Source organism: Bos javanicus, chromosome 10, assembly GCF_032452875.1.
Source record: "Bos javanicus breed banteng chromosome 10, ARS-OSU_banteng_1.0, whole genome shotgun sequence".
In the NCBI taxonomy this organism is placed as follows: Eukaryota; Metazoa; Chordata; class Mammalia; order Artiodactyla; family Bovidae; genus Bos; species Bos javanicus.
This window is the reverse complement of record NC_083877.1, coordinates 22,362,727-22,382,215: the sequence shown is the minus strand read 5'-3', so window position 1 is coordinate 22,382,215 and position 19,489 is coordinate 22,362,727. Positions and strand designations below refer to the sequence as shown.

General features: G+C 42.4%; 1 long non-coding RNA gene and 1 gene segment (V, D, J or C); one reads left to right on the top strand and one right to left on the bottom strand.

The window, feature by feature from the left end:
* Positions 1–11,548: 11,548 nt before the first annotated feature.
* The window catches only part of LOC133255870 (T cell receptor delta constant-like), a 154,563-nt gene continuing 146,622 nt past the window's right edge, over positions 11,549–19,489 (top strand). Inside the window, 1 exon segment of the C gene segment in view lies at positions 11,549–11,691. Within this exon segment, the coding sequence occupies positions 11,646–11,691 (46 nt within the window).
* Positions 13,620–19,489, bottom strand: part of LOC133255888 (uncharacterized) — a 37,043-nt gene continuing 31,173 nt past the window's right edge. Inside the window, exon 2 of the long non-coding RNA XR_009739063.1 lies at positions 13,620–13,834. This is a non-coding gene — a long non-coding RNA (uncharacterized LOC133255888). The remainder of the gene's footprint in view (positions 13,835–19,489) is intronic.

The window sequence follows — 19,489 nt, the reverse complement described above, 5'->3', positions numbered from 1 at the left end:
AGCAGGCTCTGTCATGGTAATGTGGAGCATCCATTCTGTCCCCAGGGGACTTAGGGTCATTTCATCCCACCATGGGTCCCCATGGGGCTCCGCAACTTCACTGAACCAGAGCTTTCCTTCAGGCCCCCTTCTGTCATCCCACAAGACCCTTCTCCAGGCTGCTGTCCCCTCTGCCTACTGCCAATGGATTCCACCTGGCGATGGACACAGCCTGCTCTCTTCATCATTCAAAGCACAGCTTACTGCTAGAGGAGAGAAGGAAATGCACGTTTTAAGATCCCAAACCCAACCTCTTCCTGTCTCCCTGCAGACTTCCACATAGCAGGGACCAGTCAGTGCCCCCAGTAAAAATCTGCAGGCCTCCCACATATCCATGTGCAGAGTCCAAAACCAGCTCTTTTGCTGCCCTGGGATAACTGACAGTGAGACAAACTACTCCTTCCAGGGAAGCTCTTCACCAACCCTCCACCATCTCAGGTAGAGGCTGTTCTTCATGGCCCAAGAAGGCAAAAACTGTGTTACTAGGTCTTAAAATATGATGTATGAGACACCAAGAGCTTCGACTATATTCATATTTAGGGGGAAATATGCCCTCCACTTCTAACTAAAGATACAAATTAATTTTTCTTAACAGAATACTTTCTTTTTTTAAATTGATTTATTTTTAATTGAAGGATAATTGCCTTAGGGAATTTTGTTGGTTTCTGCCAAAGAACAGAATATTTTCTATCTTAGTGTACATCTGAATTCAGTTGTATGAGGACTTCATAATTTTCCCCAACGAGTGGATATTTGTTTTAGATGTGAATAAGCTCATTCTCAGCCTTACTCTAGTTCTCTCAACAACAGTGCTGTAAGTTCATCTAGCGTCTCTAATCTACCAACAAAACCCTCTCAGCCTCAACAATCTTCAAGGATCAGTTCTATTGAAAGAAAAGAAAACATAGAAAGGAAGGAAGAAAGAAGAAACACATCACTATAAAGCAGTTATCCTCTGGTTTAAAAAAAAAATGCAAAATGAAAGAAAGAAGAGAAAAAAGGAATGAAGGAGTAAAGAAAAGAAATACCCCTTTATAAAAACACCTAACTTAAATTTCTCCCTACGGTTCAAATTTAGGTCTTCAGGGTCTTCATTGTTCTCATAAAAATGTTGTAAATCAAAGCAAACTTTCCTTAGAGCAATTGGGGGGAAAAAATTCTTTCTAAAATAACATTTTCCTGTAACTGTTCATGGGAGTTGAGTTCATCATATGTTAAGCATGTCCCATGCTATGTTATTTTTCAAGATGTCTTCAATAGGATCAAGGGACAGGCCTCTAGGGCATCATCTCTGTTCTATACCTGGAAAAAACAATGTACAGAAATTTCCATAAGAGAGATTGACAGTCAATACATAAGACTCAAGAGGCAAGGAAAGCCCGTAGGGTTAATGCACTGCATTCAAATACAGACCTGCCTCGGGGCTCTGAATATCCAGGTCCAGATCTTTGTAGGGTGGATAATGCCTGAGGCTTGATACCAGGTCTGATGTCCAGGTTTGACATCTATGGCAGACCTTACACCCTCCTGCCTTGTGATTTTGAAAAACTCGAAATCTCTCCTGAGTCCTCACCTACTAACACTGTGACCCACATGAGAAGTGTCTGAGATTATTTTCCTTGAAACTATAATTCCTTCTGACAACTCCAACACCAGGCAACCCTGGTTACTAACTGGTGGATTTAATTTTTCACACTGTGGCAGCAGTGTAGGAAATCTTAATCAGTCCCTCCAAACCACACACTGGCTTACTCCCTGAAAAAGACAGTGACACTATAGGAACTTGTTGAACACAGAGGACCTCAAAAAGGACCATGGATCCCAAATGTTGCCAGTGTCAGAGCCAATCCTTCAGTACATTCACCAAAAGTGATCCAGCTGGAAGTGTTCTTTCAAGTTCCCATTAGAAACTAGCAGATTGCCTTCCTGGCAGACATTGTTGCATAACAGCTGTACTTCGGACAGAGCACACTGGTGGCCCTGGGAAAACCCATTGGAAATCTACCTTTTTCCTCAAGCATATGGACCTTCCTGAAACCTGTAAGAGAATGGGGTAGGGTAGGGTGTGTTTTCCATAGGAGATACAGACCCTCCTAGCACTCATTTCTAACATCAGAACATGATAAATGTTGGCCAGAGTACAATGCACAGTTGTCCAGAGGAGGGAGAGATTAGTTTGGTTAAGGAGGATGGGGAAAGTCTCCCTGGTGGAAGTTATAGTTGAACTGACTTAAAGGATGAAGGATCTTGACCAATGGAGGGATTGGAGAAAGACATGACAAGAAGAGGGTCAGCAGCTTAGGCAATTCAGGAAGGTGGATGGGACTGTGTTTGGAGAAGAGCATCCACTCTGCGGGAATGAGTCAGCACTGGTGGCCAGGTCAGAGCAGTGGCTGCCATGGTGTGGTGTGGCCTGATGGGGTAAGGTCTTGCAAACCAGGAAAAAGGATTTGGATTTTTGTCTTGTGAGAAGTCATAAGAAATCAGAGATACATAAGAGGCAGTGTGCTTGAAAAGTGTTTTGGAAAGATGACTGTGGATGAGAGGATTGGTTTGGAGACCCAAAGCAGTGAGCTCAGATATAAAGTTTGTGTGAAAGCTGAGATGGACAATGCAAAGGTCAGGAATAAGCACCTGGAAAGAGAAAACAGATTCAAGAGACGTCAAAAGCAGATGAATGATAAGTGGGAGTGAAGGGGGAGAGAGATGGCCTCTTAATGGCATCCCGCTTGTATGCTGAAAGACTCTCAAGTTTGTATGTTTCAAGACTTTGTCGTCAGAAATTAATTCTTTCTATTTTTACTGTATTAAGACTTAAAGTGTTGATCTTCCTAAGAATACTTTTATTATGTTTCTATGGTCCAAACGACTAATCTCCAATGACAGAATTTCAGAATTTGAGGGTAGGGAGTTTCTGGGCCCTCAAAACTCATTCTATAATTGGCTGCCTACCCTTCTTATTTATGAATTCAGCATGTGAAGGAGCACCCAGCTACTGGACTGAAATCACTTGATTACTGTTATCTTTTATTCTCTCTATTCAGTTTGGTGTAAGGAGAGCTAGATCCAGAGAAAGTCTGTCATAAGTTCTTGGCCTCCCCGGCCAGTCAATCAAAGCCCTCTTCCTAATAAAATGGTTTGGCTATTACATACCTCCCAGCACCAGGGGCAATCTTCCCCAGGAGTCTTTGATGAGTCAGTCTAGGGCCATCATACTACTCACATGCATCTTCTCAACGAGCTTCACTGTCCCAAATATCATCAGCACCGCTGTGGTCAGGCCTCTGGAGGATGCCTGGCCACCCTGTCACACCACCTGTTTTGCTGCAGGCACAGGCATAGCCACACCACCAGCCTTCCACCTCTGCGTGTCTGTGGCATGGCACTTCTGTGTAACCTTAAGACCAGGCAGCCTGGGATGACTCTCCCCTTATTTCGTTGTGCATTCTCCTATAATCCCTTTAAAATTCTTCAAAAGAGTATCTTGCAGAAAGAGGAATAGTCTTAGGAAAGAGAGAGGGAAAGAGATGAGGGAAGACAGAAGCAAAGATATGAGTCAAGGCTTTAAGGAAAGCAATAAAAGAGAAAGAATCCATGACCTCCATTAGCCCTGGCTCTCAAATAAAGATTGGCCCCAAATTAAAATTTCCTAGCTCTGCAGTCACTGTATACACAGTGAAAAGAAAACCATCATACAAAAGATGCCGTTATCCTCACAGCAGGAACAATTGCAACCAAGATGATTCTACTCCAAGCATAGAAAGATAACAGTGCAAAGACAGGAACTTCAAAACTGTGAATTGTCAACAAACAGAACTGTTTCTTGAAGGAAGAATGGTTATAAAGGAAGGTAGACAGAAAAGGAACACTCCAGCTCTAAGATGGGGCATGAATTGCCAGGGAAATTTCTAGTTTATGTTCCTCCAGGGTGAACCTACAAGCAGCTGTATTGACTGGGAACAAACCCTGCCTGGATCTGTGCAGACCCCAGAAGCCCCTCACCCACCCCTGCCTAGCTTCGTGTATATTTCTGAAGTTAAACATCACCACCAGACTTTAAACTCGATGGTGGCAGAAATTTCAACTGGTTTTCATTTCCACCGCATCCTCAGCACTCAGCAGAAAGCTTGTATATAGCTGGCATTCAATATATATTTATTGAATAGATGGTTACCTGATGAATGGATTCCTTTAAAATGAACAAATTACTTCTTCCCTATCTGGCTTCTAAAAAGTAAGTCCCAGAACCAGAACCAGTCAGGTGGGCAGTGCTGCCATCCTTGCTTCAGGAAAAGGACTGTTCCTACCTTTCCTCCTCCTCAGGTTCCTGAAGCTCAGAAACAAGGACCCCAGGGATCACGACCCACTGAATGTCTTTCAACAAAAGATTCTCTCCCGGGTTGTTTCCTTTCAGAGAATGAGCCCCCTGGGGGCTGATAAGGAAATGGCCCCATATGCGAAAACACAGGCCCCTAGTGGCAGAGGGGCACCGAGCCTTCTCCAAAGGGGCCCATTGGATGGTTGCCTTTGAACAAATCTCAGTGTGTCTTTCGATAGCACACGCACCAACCACCCCTGAGGACCTCTTTCCTTTATGGCTGCAGCAACGAAGCAGCCACATGGTTGTTACAGATAAGGTGGCCTGAGTGCCTGGTGCATGCAAAGTAGGCTTCATGGTAAACAGCACTGGGAGGAACTGCAGCCCTGCCACGTACCGGCTGCTCTGCGTTGTGCCGCCCTTCCTCTGTAACTGGCTCCCAGGTAAACGGCTGCAATCTCCCACCACTTCTCAATTCTCATTTGCTATCCTTTTTCTCTTTGCCAGCTGGTTCCTATGGGACCTGAAATTACACAACTTCCAACAGAGCTGCCATGATTGGGAGGCATGTGACGTGCCAATGCCTATATAATATTCCTGGTGGGAAATATAACTCTGATATCTGCTGAGACTAACAAAGGCTCACTCATACCTACCATGCCTTTCAAGGCACCCTGGAATTGGAGCCTTACCAGCTGTTTGTGGACAGAGAGCTATCCTCCAGGACCTTAACCATTAGGCACGAGGAGCCAAGAGACAAAGCCATTTACTGCCCGCACTACAGGCACCATGAGACATGCTTAACATCACACAGGACAAGGCTGTATGCCTCAAGCAAGCTCAACACAGAAAATTCAGAGGGCATCCACCAAGACAGAGGGTGTTCAGTGTCATCTTAAACTCCCTCCACTCGTTCATCGGTTCATTCATTCAAAACCAAAGGACCCTCATGGTTTAGAAATCAATATCCTAAGTGCTATGGGAATACTAAGATACAAAACAAGCACTTCTCAAATAATAAAATGTATTCAGCAGGTAACACTTCCTCACGTTTATCTTGCTACACCAGCAGTGAAAATTAAATCCTGTTGAATTACTTGCATCTTTGACCTGACCCATAAAAGCACAGTCCCTGATACCCAGAGCGACAAACGAATTGGACGCACTGAAAAAAATCAAACCCAAGAATTAACATCTTCATCACAGACCCGTGCAAACCTAACATTTCTAACAGCCTGAAAGATTTTAAGCACCTACATATACATATGTAAAATACTAGTAAATTAAATAAATAATCAATAGATAATAGATAGATAGATACATGTGAAAAGTAGGTAGCACAGTAGCAATGATTGAGCTCCCCTTCAGACTTGGAAGCCAGACTTGTTGAATTTTGGATCCCAATCTTCCACTTAGTGAGTCACTAGCTATATGACCGTGGGCAAGTTACTTTATGCCTTGCTTCTCTCAGTTATAAAACAATTATAATAATAATACTTACCTTAGAGGACTGTTGCAAGAGTTAAGTGAATTATTACATGTAATGCACTTACAGTGTCACTTGGCACAGAGGAAACACAGGAAGTTTTAGCTGCTGTTGCTGTGGATGGTGATGAGATCATGATGGGTGATTATTACTACATATCTGCATCCCTGTATTGGGCTGGCCTAGGCCCTCAGCAACTTGATAAAGAATAAGTCAATCTCTTGGACAATTAAGCATTTGTTTTAATATTAGTGTCCCATCTAGTAAGAGCTAAATATCAATGGGAATTCACAGAAATACAATTCAAAAGACTTTCAGGACCTTTGTTACTGGATGCTGATAAATTATTACAGGCTTCCTACATAGAAAAAAGTAAAATCAGTGGAAAATAAGACATTATGAGATATTCAAATAAAACAGTAGCCTGACCCATTAAATGGATAGTGGAATAATTTATACATGTAGAACCAGAAAAAAAGTTAAAGTTGTTTATGAACATAATCATAAATAAGGAATTAGTTCTTTCAACATCGTAAGGCATACTACATTACCTGAAAATTTTCCTATGTCCAAAGAAATTATAAATTAAGTCAAAGTACACCTGACTTTATGGCATCCTAAAAAAACTGTCAAGTGAAGATCATACCATGATTCCAGAAGTGCATAATCTCTACAAAGACACTCGCACATTGGCCTCTGTTTATTCATGGAACCACCCATGAAAACTCCTGGGTGTGAACTGCTGAGCTGAGAACTAGAAATAAGCAGGCCTGTCTTCTCTATTTTCTTTTCTGAAGATGCAGGATCTCCTGCGGCTTCAGATCTTGCTTTTATTCATCAGTGGAAACACTAATCCCCTGCTGTTTTGCTGGCTTTCTCATTTGCAGCCAGCATATGGGCTCATCAGCACTAGTGCCCCCAAGAGCAGTCCTTCAAGTGCACAGAATTGCACAAAACAAGAGGCTTTTCTTGGGATAAAAGAACTAGAGAAGGACCCTTTGCAAAGTTTGGCTTTGGAAATCTGATTTCGAAGTCTTAACCCTGATGGGACAGGCCTAGACTGACACAGTGGTGAGCGAGTGAGTCACTTTCTTTCCAGGTTTTCTCTTCCCTAGGGATACCTTGGGGTTATTTTTAACACAGCCCCCAAATTGCTGAATGCTTACTCAGAAAACTCTGGTTTCCTAAAGGACACTGACAACTCTAGGAAACCTCCTGTATTTTCAAACAGTAAAAATCAGTTCAGTCAACCCTCCCTAGAGCAACCAAAATGCAAAGGCCAATGCCACATCACATGCAATGATGAAACAGATTCTTTGTGACTCTGTCACCCAGATCTCTGATTCTACCACGCTAACAGTCTCAGTAAGAGAAATAATCGTTCCTTTTCCACTACCATCAGAGGGAGAGGAAGTTTGGATAAAGTAGAAGAAAGTTATTAGAGAACAAGGCATTGACTGGAGAACACTGCCCAAGACTGGGTTTCCTGGTCACTTCCTGTAGGGACCAAATGAAGACTGTGACGGAGATGATGATATACTTGGGAGCATCTGTCCCAACCAGCTCATCATCTCACTGGAAGCCCTCTAATCTCCCTATTTGATCCTGGAAGAAAAGGTGAACAAGAAGATTAAAGCCATTTAATAAATGCTCATCAAGTATCCATAAGTCTCAGACTATAGAATTGGAAAGGTTCATTTTTTTTTATTCAACAATATATATCGAGAGTCTACTCAATATGCCAGACACTATCTCAAGAGCTGAGGATACCAAGGCAGGTAACATAAGCTTTCTACCATTCTGGAGTTCACGCTGCAGTGGGGCTTGTAACCTAACAGAGGAACGGAGTCAGACACATATGAAAACAAGACAAGTACCTGGTTGTGATGATTATGGGAGGGTTCCAGAAGGAAGGCACAGACTGGAATTAAGACCTCTAGATTTCAGGATGAGCTGGGTGATGGGAGCCTGGAAAACATCTTAAAGGAGCTGAGCTGAGACTAGATACGGAAAAGTTTATTTATTTACATCACAAGGTCCCAAGTCAGCGACAGAAGCAGAATTACAACTCTAAAACGTCCCCACTTGCCTCCATGCTGTTTTGCTTCACAGCTGCTTCATTCAGTGCCATGCAGCTGGGTAACTGAGTCGCAGATGGAATACTGGCAGCCAAAATTTTTTTAGAGACAAATGACACTGTGATTTTCCTTGACACCCATTGAAATTCCTCACTAATTTCCAAAAATATCTTATGTTTGCTTTAAAACAACTAGTGGGGCCCAGACATTTCAGGAAAAACAAATCCAAGAAACAGTAATTCCAGCCATCTGAGCATTCTGAGCCCAGATCAGTCAGACGGGCAAAAGCCACTTACTTACTGAAGGCTGTCCTGAGATACCAGGCAGCTGAGATCCAAACTAAGAGAGAGAAATGCAGCTTCCATTCCCTTCATTCACCTCCATTTCTGTTCTTCGGTTGCTTGTCCAACCACCCTAAGCCAGAGCAGAGAAACAGCAGCCAGAAACTGGGCAAACAGCAGTTAATTGCCATACCTAGATGAAGACAAATCGTGGGCAAATATCAGAGTCTGACTTCACTGTTAAAAATGCTTAACATGAGATGTCTGAGACTAATGAGAAAGAGGAAGAAAAGGGATTTCCTTCACTAAACTTATCTCCTTTTTAACCCAAAAAACTCAAAGCGGGTGAGAGTAGATGAGTTCTCAAATCAAAGGTAAAGTAGGTCTTAAAACGTCCAATTATAGAGAAAATCAGAAGTTCTGGCACTCTCCCACTGATATTCAAGTGACCCAGTGGATATTTGATACTGAAGACTCAGAGGGGCAGATACCATCAGAGAGAATGGTGCTAGTAGCCAGTATGGGTAGATTTGATCTGACCCTGGGGTCTTTTTGCTTCTTCAGTCCACCTATTGTATCTTCATCCCAACTGGACAAAGGAAAATGGGACTCCAGCTCATATGTGGCTTCCATCCTTAGCTGCAAGACATGATCCTTTGCCTACGGACACAGAAGTTATTGATTGTGCTCCTTCAATTCTGTGTGTGTTAGTTGCTCAGTCGTGTCTAATTCTTTGTGATTTCACGGACTGAAGTTCACCAGGCTCCTCTGTCCATGGCATTTTCCAGGCAAGAATACTGGAGTGGGCTGCCATTCCTTTCTCCAGGGGATCTTCCCAAGCCAGGGATTGAACCTGGGTCTCCTGCATTGCAGACAGATTCTTTACCATCTGAGCCACCTGAGAAAACTTCAACTCTGATGTGGCTCTATTCATTTCATCCATTTAACCTGCTCAACTTACCTGATCACAGACCTAAGGGCATAGCTCAGCTTCCCTCCTTCTCCCACAGGAATATTCTGTCAGGCTTGGAATGAGAGGCTCTGTATCTCTCCTGGTGACTGGGACTCAGTGACTACGTCACTAACCCAACCATGACAAAGCAGAAGAGATGAGGCAAAGAAACCAACATCTGTGGTGGCCTACCAATGTGTGCCGGGCGTGGGAATGAGTGTCACATGTGTGTTCTCTCATTCCAACCTACAACATCCCTACAAGCTAGTTACTCTACTTGCAGATGATGAAATCAAGATTTAGAGAGGTAGCTTGGCCAGCTACTGGCAAGTTGCAAAGCAAGACTCAAAACTCAGAGCTCTAAGACCTGCAAGCTAGTGCTCTTTTTATGGGTAATGATATCACCTAAGCACCAATGGTGATGTCAGAATGTTCAGTTCAATTCAGTTCAGTCGCTCAGTCGTGTCCGACTCTTTGCAACCTCATGAATCGCAGCACGCTAGGCCTCCCTGTCCATCACCAACTCCTGGAGTTCACTCAAACTCATGTCTATCGAGTCGGTGATGCCATCCAGCCATCTCATCCTCTGTCGTCCCCTTCTCCTCCTGCCCCCAATCCCTCCTAGCATCAGAGTCTTTTCCAATGAGTCAACTCTTCGCATGAGGTGGCCAAAGTATTAGAGTTTCAGCTTTAGCATCAGTCCTTCCAATGAACACCCAGGACTGATCTCCTTTAGGGTGGACTGGTTGGATCTCCTTGCAGTCCAAGGGACTCTCAAGAGTCTTCTCCAACACCACAGTTCAAAAGCATCAATTCTTCAGCACCCAGCTTTCTTCACAGTCCAACTCTCACATCCATACATGACCACTGGAAAAACCATATCCTTGACTAGATGGACCTTTGTTGGCAAAGTAATGTCTCTGCTTTTGAATATGCTATCTAGGTTGGTCATAACTTTCCTTCCAAGGAGAAAGCATTTTTTAATTTCATGGCTGCAATCACCATCTGCAGTGATTTTAGAGCCCAAAAAATAAATCCGACACTTTTTCCACTGTTTCCCCATCTATTTCCCATGAAGTGATGGGACCAGATGCCATGATGTTAGCCACAAGCAATTCCAAGCAGACTCTAGTTGATAGGAGCTATCCTGCTGCTGCAGAGTACCCTGCTACTCCCCTCACCTACAACATGGGCAGAAGACATAGCTTCCCCAGCTTTGGGTTTGGGTTGTTGGCAAATCCTTTCCTGATCTCAGACATCACTAGATGAGCAACCCACCAGTCTCCTTGAGAGTCAGGAGGACCCACAGAGAATCTCTGATTGGATCAGCAGGTATGTTAAGTTTCTCATATTGATAAGCTCTCTGCTGGACACTGAGAATGCAAATACAAAGATGCTATCTTTGTCCAAAAGAATCTTAAAGTCCAATGCAAAAAACAAATTATCAGATAGTTATAATAAAGGTAATAAGTGCCATGACCCAACAAGTTCAAGGAGCCCTGGGGAACACCTACCCTGGGTGAAATGGGAGTGGACAAGAAGGAAGGTACAGTTTTTTCAGGAAGAAAGAGCAGCCACTGCAAAAACTGGGCATATGAGGACTATAATACATTTTCAAACCTGCAAGTCCTTTTTGTCAGCAGAAGTACAGAGCTCAAGTGGACGAGTGGTCAAAAGTGAGACTGGAGAGAGATTAGGAGATCATGTGGCGATGACATAGGATCTTCACATTCCCCTAAAAGCCAAGGGCAGTGAATAGGAGTTTCAGCAGAGGTGTGACCTGGTCCCCTTTGGTCTGAACAAAAAATGAGTGTGAAGCCTGCATGGAGAATGGATGAAACAGGAAGCAGGAAGGCCTTTTGGATAGTAGAGTAATTGCTGGCAACCAGGGAAGAAAGCTCCGCCTGAGGCAGGGGTGGCTGTGAGCAGAGGGGAAATTGGGAGCTGCACAGATTCTGAGTGCAGGCAGAAGGACAACTGGCTGGCCGGCTAGCTCCTGCCTGCCCCACCCTTTCCCCCTACAGCTCCTGGAAATGCTCTCCTGACAGAGCGTCCTCCCAACTCTCCAGGCTCAGTTCACAGTTACTCCTTCTGAGTATCCCAAGCAGAAGCAGCTCTTTTTCTGTGCTCCTGGAGTGCTTTGGATCTACCTTTTTAAAAAAAAAAAAAAAAGCATTTCACACTCTTTTGCAATTGCTCTGTGTCTGTCTCCCCAAAAAGCTGAGCGCTCTCAAGGCAGAACTTTACATCCTATGTCAGAAGTTTCCTCTTACGTCTCCCAAATAGCACCTGACCTGTGATGTCATTAGCCCATGTTTGTTGAATAAACAGCCTAATCTGTGGCCTTGCAAGCCTGTCGCTCTCTCTCTGAGGAAGTGGCTAACCCCCAGCCACCCTTACAACGGACAAAACGTCCCATGGCTAGACAGCAGCTAATCTGGGCAGGGACAGGCAGGAGACCAGCACACCGCAGAGTCATCCCCATAAAGCCATGCTGTGGACCTGTGCCCTCTTCCACCTGGCCATCTGCTGGGCAGGTAAGGACAAGCTGATGGGCCTTTTACTCTTCAGGAAAGTCAGGAACAGTTTGCTGGGGTCAAAGGGAGCGCATTGCTGAGTATGGCTCTGACACTCCTCCCCGTGGGACGGAGGAACTTCTCTGAGGCCTCTCTAACTTGGGGCTTTCCCTTTCAGGGGTCTCTTTGGATGTAATTTTGGAATCAGAGACCAAAACTCTAACTGTCCTCCTTGGGGAGCCTGCCACCTTCCGTTGCAACGTAACTGGAGGGAACTGGAAGAACTATCAGATGAGTTGGTATAAGAGGAATGAGAATAATGTCTTAACTTTGGTATACAGACTAAGCAATAATTCTAATGAAAATGTAAGGGGTGGTTTCAAAGGGAAAATTGATACTTCAAAAAATCAATACGTACTCAACATTCAAAAAACAACAATAAAAGATGTTGGAACTTACTACTGTGGATCCGACACCCACAGTGCTACAGTCCTGATTCTGATCGCCTCAAATCTCCCTGAGTCAAACCAAGGCAGCAGATCCAACAAGAGACCATCTTTGCTAAAATAAGTACCACCCCTGAGGTGAGACCACTTTTTAACCTCAACAGGAACATCTGATAAGAGAGTCAGGAGTTGAGTTGGGGCCTTATCTTTGTAGTTGGTGGAGAGGGACTTTCTTTATCAGCCAAAGTGGTCAGAAAGGTCTGTTAGGGTTTGTACAGGGAGACCAAGGGGACCCTGCTTCTCTCTCACAGACTCCTGAGAAAAGACTAGGGGGAAAAAAACAGCTTTCAATACTGAGAAGTTCCTCTCATTGTGGAGAGGTTGAGATGAACATATTTCTACTCTAGGGAGTGCTTGCTGTAGCTCATCCCAGAGTCTTTATCATGAAAGCCTTTGTGTGCATAAACCAGATAAAGCAGTGATGGTTTTCCATTACCATCCTAATCAAAATTTCCAAAGCTATTAGAGATAGCTTTAACTCCTAGTCTGTGATGAAGGATGACTACAGTCATTTTCTGAGATGCTCCCTAACTATTTCAGGTATTGAATGTTTTATATCTTCCCTTAGCAACAGAGGAGCCCAGGGGACTCACGGGGAATTCAGGGAGGGATAACACATGGCCTTCTGTTATGTGGGTTGCCAAGAGAGATTTTGGAGACAAATATTTGTGGCAATGTGGGATTTCTGAGGTGGTCATAAATCAACTGAATTTAAAAAAAAAAAAAAAATAGACCCCTGAGTCACAAGTTGAAATGGAGGAGACTGAAGTATCTGGAACTAGAGGAAGTCAAGGCCTGGAGGCACCACTGAGCAAACTGAAGGGCAGGAGGGATTAAAGACACAAACATTTCATAATCATCAAGGGAGTGCTTTCATCCTATTGGCCTTAATAGCCATCTCTTTGTTTTTCTGCTCAAGTATCTATCTGTCTGGAATCCTCTGTATACATAAGGTTAAAAGTTAGGCATTAGGATACAGAGTAGATGTGAATGCGAAAACTACAGCTTTCCTCATGCCTTCTTCCCAATATTCTTTCCAATGTTATCTTCATCGCACATTTAGTTACAGGGCACTTACTGTGTTTATAATATTGGTATAGGTCATGGGAATAGAAAGAGTTCTGTGTTAACTTATATTTTAAATTGTATTCTCATCAATGGATTTATAATTTATTTTAGAAGACAGAGCATTAGAAATTACAACTAGAGATATGAATAAACGATTAAAAAAATACTAGCAAGTACAATCTAACAGTGAGTGCTGTGACTTCACATGCAGTGTTCCAGGAGTTCATGAAAGGACAATCAGTATGAGAAAAGTTTCCTAGGATAGCTAAGATTTGCAAAAGTTGGGACTTGGATAAGTGGGAAGGAAGAAGAAGGATATTTCAAGGTGAGTGTACTAGGTATCTACCTTTATATAATGAATTACCACAACACGGAAAGGTTCAAAGCATTTATTATCTCACAGTTTCTATGGGTCCAGAATCCAGGTGTGTCTTAGCTGGGTCCTCCAGGGTCTCCCATCAGGCTGCAGTCATCTCAAGCATCTGCTGGAAGAGAATCGACTTTCAAGTTCACTCATGTGGATGTTGGCAGAATTTGAGTCCTCACGTAGATTTCTCCACAGGTTCCATCATAGCATGGTACTTACTTCCCTACAGCAAAGGAGAGAGAGCATCCAAGATGGAAGGCACAGCCTTTTGGAAACAATCTTAGCAGCGACATTCCATCGCATCTGCCACATACCATTTAGTAGAAATGAGTCAGTAAGTGCAGCCCATACTAGAAGGAAGGAGATTATATGAGAGCATGAATGAATACCAGGAGGTAGGGCTCATTGAGGACCGCATCAGAGGCTTCCTACTACCAGGGATTAATGCAGCAGAGCAGGGAAAGAGAGAGCAAAAGCTCTGCTTGAGACCAAATTGTTTAAACCCTCCTGGCTACACGACAAATACTAAGAGAGATTGTTTCCAATCCAATTATGAACCCAGTCTACAAAGATTCTAATTCAGCATATCTGGGGGCAGGCCTAGGTACATGTATTTATAACAAGGACCCTGGGTGATTATGATGCAGGTAGTCCAAGGACATGTCTGAGAAATTCTGCTATAAGCAGAAAAAGAACTGTTGGATATATCCAAGTTCTTCTACCCTGATGACAGAGAAATGGGCATTAGATATGATCAAAGAATCTCTTGAAAAATGGTTTTTAATTCCAACTGCATATTTGACTTACTTGGGAAACTCTTTGAATATACCAATGTCTGGAATGTATCTGGAGATTTTGATTGCACTGGTGTGGGCATAGAGCTCTAGCTCCCAGGTACTTCAGCTTCCCCTCCCTCTCCCCTTCTCTTCCCCTTTCTGGTCTAAGACCTCCTGTTCCAAATATGGTCTCTGGACCAACATCATCACATCACCTAGAGGTGTCAGAATGTAGAATATCAGGTCCATCCTAGGTCTACTGAATCAGAATCTGCATTTTCTCAAGATTCCCTAGATGAATTATATGCATAGTAAGGTTTGAGAACCACTCGTCTAAGGATCCCCTCTTTATTGAAAAATTTAATGGAGACATGTAAATCAATTTTTCACAAATGTCACCCAAGAATCTATTTTTGTAAAAAGTTCCTGAAGGGACTCTGATGTGCAGCCAGGTGTGAGACTCACAATAAGCAATCAGTCATCCTCAAATCAGTTTACAGATTATATGTGTTACTAATATAATAAATGGTCTCATTGAGGTGCTATTGTGTCCTTGTATGCTCCTTGGAAGAAGGCATTACATAAATTCTATGTATGACCATTTCTCATTTATCCACAAGCAGATTAGGAAATGAATGAATATTTATTGAGTCAGTGTACTTTTTAACACACCATGTGACCTTCCTGGATTATCTATTGCAACCCGGGACCTTGTGTTACGCACCTTCACCTCAAAATCTAATCAGAAAAATAAATAAATTTTAAAAAAAAACATGAATCATTAGTGTCTGATTAAGTCTGATGGGGAAGAAAAGGGATGGAAGATAAGACCATGTGTCTCTAGTTGTCCGTTCCTCTTGCAGGATGGATGAAAACATGAAGTTCTGGCCCATATTGGGCTGAGACAACTCAGAACCTGAGACGGGAATGGGGTGAGCATGAAAAACAGAGCCTGGAGCCAAGGAAAAGGGACATTTGAGGGGAAAGCAAGCAGACTGCCCAGTAACAATCTGAGAGAGTCTGGGCACAAAACAATGAAAAAAGAAACCAGACAAGAATTGAAAGTAAAGACCTAGAGAAATCCCTGAACTTACCAGGAGGCAGATAAGAAAGCCTTTTACATAATACTTTAAGCCTCGGACATGGTGGAGATCGGGCCACCAAAAGCTCTAGTATAGTATGAGCATGACCAAGTGTTTCTGCAGAAATCCAAGAGCCAAATGAGTGATATGAATGTCAGCAAATATTTTTGTATTGTCCTAGTTCTTCCCTACTGCATTGGTAGAGGTGATTGAGGGTTGAATAAATTTATTTTATTGTTATCCCTATTATCCTGCTTTCTGTGATTTTTATCTAGCATGAAAATGGATCACTTGAAAGAGTTCAGAACAGTAAAGAGAAATCCCAGAGTGTCTGAAAAAGTCTCTGAAGTCAACTGTCAGGGAATGACAATAAGCATGCCACTTCCACCAGGCTCCCAAGCAAAAGAGTCCCTGGGTATCCATCCTGTGTGGCTAGAAATGAAGGATATGATGGTTCAAAAGGTGCAAGAAGTTACCATGTAAAAAAGAGAAAAAATAAAAAAAAGAAGGTACCTTATGTCCAAGAACAGTGGCATCCATTGGCTGCACTTACAAAAACAAGTCATTCAATATCCGGAAACCACAGTGTGGAGTAAGAGGAAAAAGGGAAAAAAAGAGAGAAATCAGAGTACACTTCTTCCTCTGCATCAAACCAAGGAAGAAAATGTCATTTCAATCATGAGGTGTCACAACCTTAAAGAAATGACTCATTACAGAATCCTGAAAGTGCCCAGGGAAGATACAGAAAGGGGCTGAGTGAGGAAATGGACTCATGGAAATCCAAGCTGTGACCTTCAGCCTAAACAATTAAGAGTTTAAACAGAAAATTAGAATCGTTGAATTTGAAAGCCGGAAGGGATCTTAAAGGTCAAGTAGGAATCTCTCCATTCAATTTACATGTTCATTAAATATTGATTGAGTAAATGATCATTCAGTCTCAAGTATTTTCGATGATAGTCCTTACATTAAAAAATCCCTTCTTATTGCAGATCAAAGTCTGCCTCCCTGTAACTTTATTATGTTGGTCTTTGTTACACATTGTGAACCATAACACACTAAGTTCAACCCTCATATTTTCAATTATTTGAAGACAGCTATCATATCCAACCTCCAAATCCTCATTTCTTGATACCAAATTCTCAACCATTCCTCCTTACTCTCTCATACATTTTGAACTCTTTCAAGGAAAGAATACAAGTTCAATATATTTTTCTTTTCCATACAATTCTCAATACAATGACTACCATATAGTGGGTAGTTAATCAATATGACTTGACTATGAATAGATGAAGTATGTATTCACCTTGTATGTATTCATTCTATGTATCCTGGTTGTTTAGCATATCCATGTAGATGCTTCAAAATTCCCTCAGCAGAACTCCAAGGCTTAAGTCAAGAACTTTGCTTTAAACATGATCCTTTCCCAAGGTTTCCTACCTTACGTCTCATCTCAAATCCATGCACTTCTCTTCATCCTCCACCACTAACACCTGGATCCAAACTACCATTTTCTCATGAAATGTTTCATCAGCCTTTTGAACAAGCTACCTGGTCTCTGGGACCTTTCCATATATCCTCCCTACAGTAGCCAATGTGATCCATTCAAAATACAATCACAGTCATGTCAGATCCCTGATTTAAAATCCTGTAAATTACTTCCCATTGCTTATAAGCAAAATACCAAAATCCTTAAAGAAACCTCTAATACTCTGCACAATTTGACCTCTTCTCACCTCCACTTCCAGTACCTCTCACCTTCCATTTTCCATGCTCCTGTTAAACAGGTCTCCTCCAGTTACTAAAATGCACCAGGTATCCTTCCACCCCAGGACCTTTGCACATAGTGTTCCCTCCCTATGGAATGCATCTTCTGTTTCTTCATCACTTATTTAACTCCTATTTATCTTTTGGATCAAAGTTTACACATCAGTTCTTCATATGTGTCAAGATATCCCAGCAAGTTCAGATTTGGGGTTCTAAATATGCATTCATATTTCTGTCTGTAATATATTTCACTAATCGAATTAATGTTTAGTTTCTCATTAGTTTGAAAGCTCTGAGACACCCAGGAATCTATCTGCTCTTGCTTATCTTAAACCTGATAAATTGCAAAAATAAATTTCTATGAATAATTAGATGACTGTCCTAGATTCCAGAATTTCCCAGAATTTGGTGATCATCACTGACTCTGGGCTGCAGGCAGGTCCCCAAGCCTTGCTATATTCTCACTTTGCAGTGGTCTTGAAGTCTCCAGAGTCACCCTGTGCTACAGACCAATTGTTCTCAGAGACCAGTGATTTCCATCCTTTCTCTAGTTGTCTGATATACTCAAGAGCCTATTTCAGGGTACACTGGACAACTGAGATGGTCATAGGATCTACCCTCTGTAGATTTGAGCCAGTTCCCACACAGGGACCTGGGACAGGGAAGCAAAACCTGCCCAGAGAAACTGGCCAGCTATAAGAAATCAGAGGGGCCAATATGATGATACTCTTCTCAGTGACTCCTGACTGGGCTTCTGATGAGCCTTTTTGGTGTTTTGGATTTGGGATGGGTATTTTCAGTAGCTATATTATTAAAATGCACAAGTCTGTAATTATGGGGATGGATACCCTCATCCCTCAAATATGTACTGAGCACGCACAATATTCCTGGTGCTGTGCCACATGCTGAGCCATAGAAACTGTCAAGGCTCAATTCCTGTCCTCAAGGTGCTCTTCCTAGTGGGAGAAACAGACAAGAAATTAAAGACATTAACAGAGGAAGGAGCACACAGCTGTGAGAACATAGAGCGGGAAGTGATGGCCTAGAGCTGGGGATGGCTTCTCATAGGAAGTGAGGTGAGCTCCTAACAGAGAAAACACTACTTCCTTGAAGAAATATATGCTTGGAAGATGACCAAGATGACCCGAAGATGACCCAGGAAGGAAGATGAAAACCCTTGATAGCTAAGTATATACATGCGCATGCACACACACACACACACACACACACACACCTTTAAACTGATATCTACAGTTTAAACAAACAAACATACTCAAAACAGATGGAAATTTACTGAACTTAGGCTAGACACAGTCTCTTTTTGTGGGGAAGCTAATGTCTATCAGAGTTTTCACAGGGGCTCTTTAACCACAGATGCAGCAAATTCCCTGCCAAGCAAAGCTTAGAGATTTCCAAAGTACCACTGCTGTGCACAGCACAAAACAGACCAGCTAAATGGGAATGGCATGGATTGAGGAGATAAAGATTTAAGAAAAGCAAACAGGAAAGGGGGAGGGAAAGAACATTTCCTTGGATAATGGTCACTCCTTCCAACTTTTTGTTCTTATTGAAGAGCCTTCCCAAACCTCAGAGATTTCCCAGAATTTAGTGACATGGGGCACACCCATCCCGCTAATGGGAACTATGAGGAAATGTGGAGAGACTATTAGGAAAGCAATGTAGAAGCTTGATATTACTTCTGGATTTACATGGATGTAGTAAATAAAATTGTCCTTATTATTAGTTCAGTTTCGGTTATTTCAACTTTGAACCAGTTTTTGTAAATTAGTGAAATGCTAAGAATAATGAATTTGTGCACTTTTGCTTTGCATATCCACCTGATTTTATTTAATTTATAATAATTTAATGCAAAACTATCAATTATCTTTATTCACCTTAACAATGTAATTGAAATGTCAAAGGAAAAAAAGAAAGTAGCTGAGACACCAGGGAAGCCCAGCGCACTCTACAGGGAGGCAGACAGTGCCAGTGGGACTAGTTATGAGCATTCGCTTCTGTGTGTCCTTTGACTTCCTTCATTCAGTTTGAAATATTGAGATTTCCTCTCAGATATGTCAGCATCTGTAGTCTACACTAAGTCTACAAATCTCTATCTAAGCTGATGGAGTCGTCTCATTTTATAGAGTTGTTTCTTGCCAGAGCAAAGGTCTAACTTTTCTCCAGTGAAGTATAAAAAAATTCAGCTACAAACTGAGCCACTGTGTCTTCTGCTTCTTCCCCAGGATTGTCTCTCTT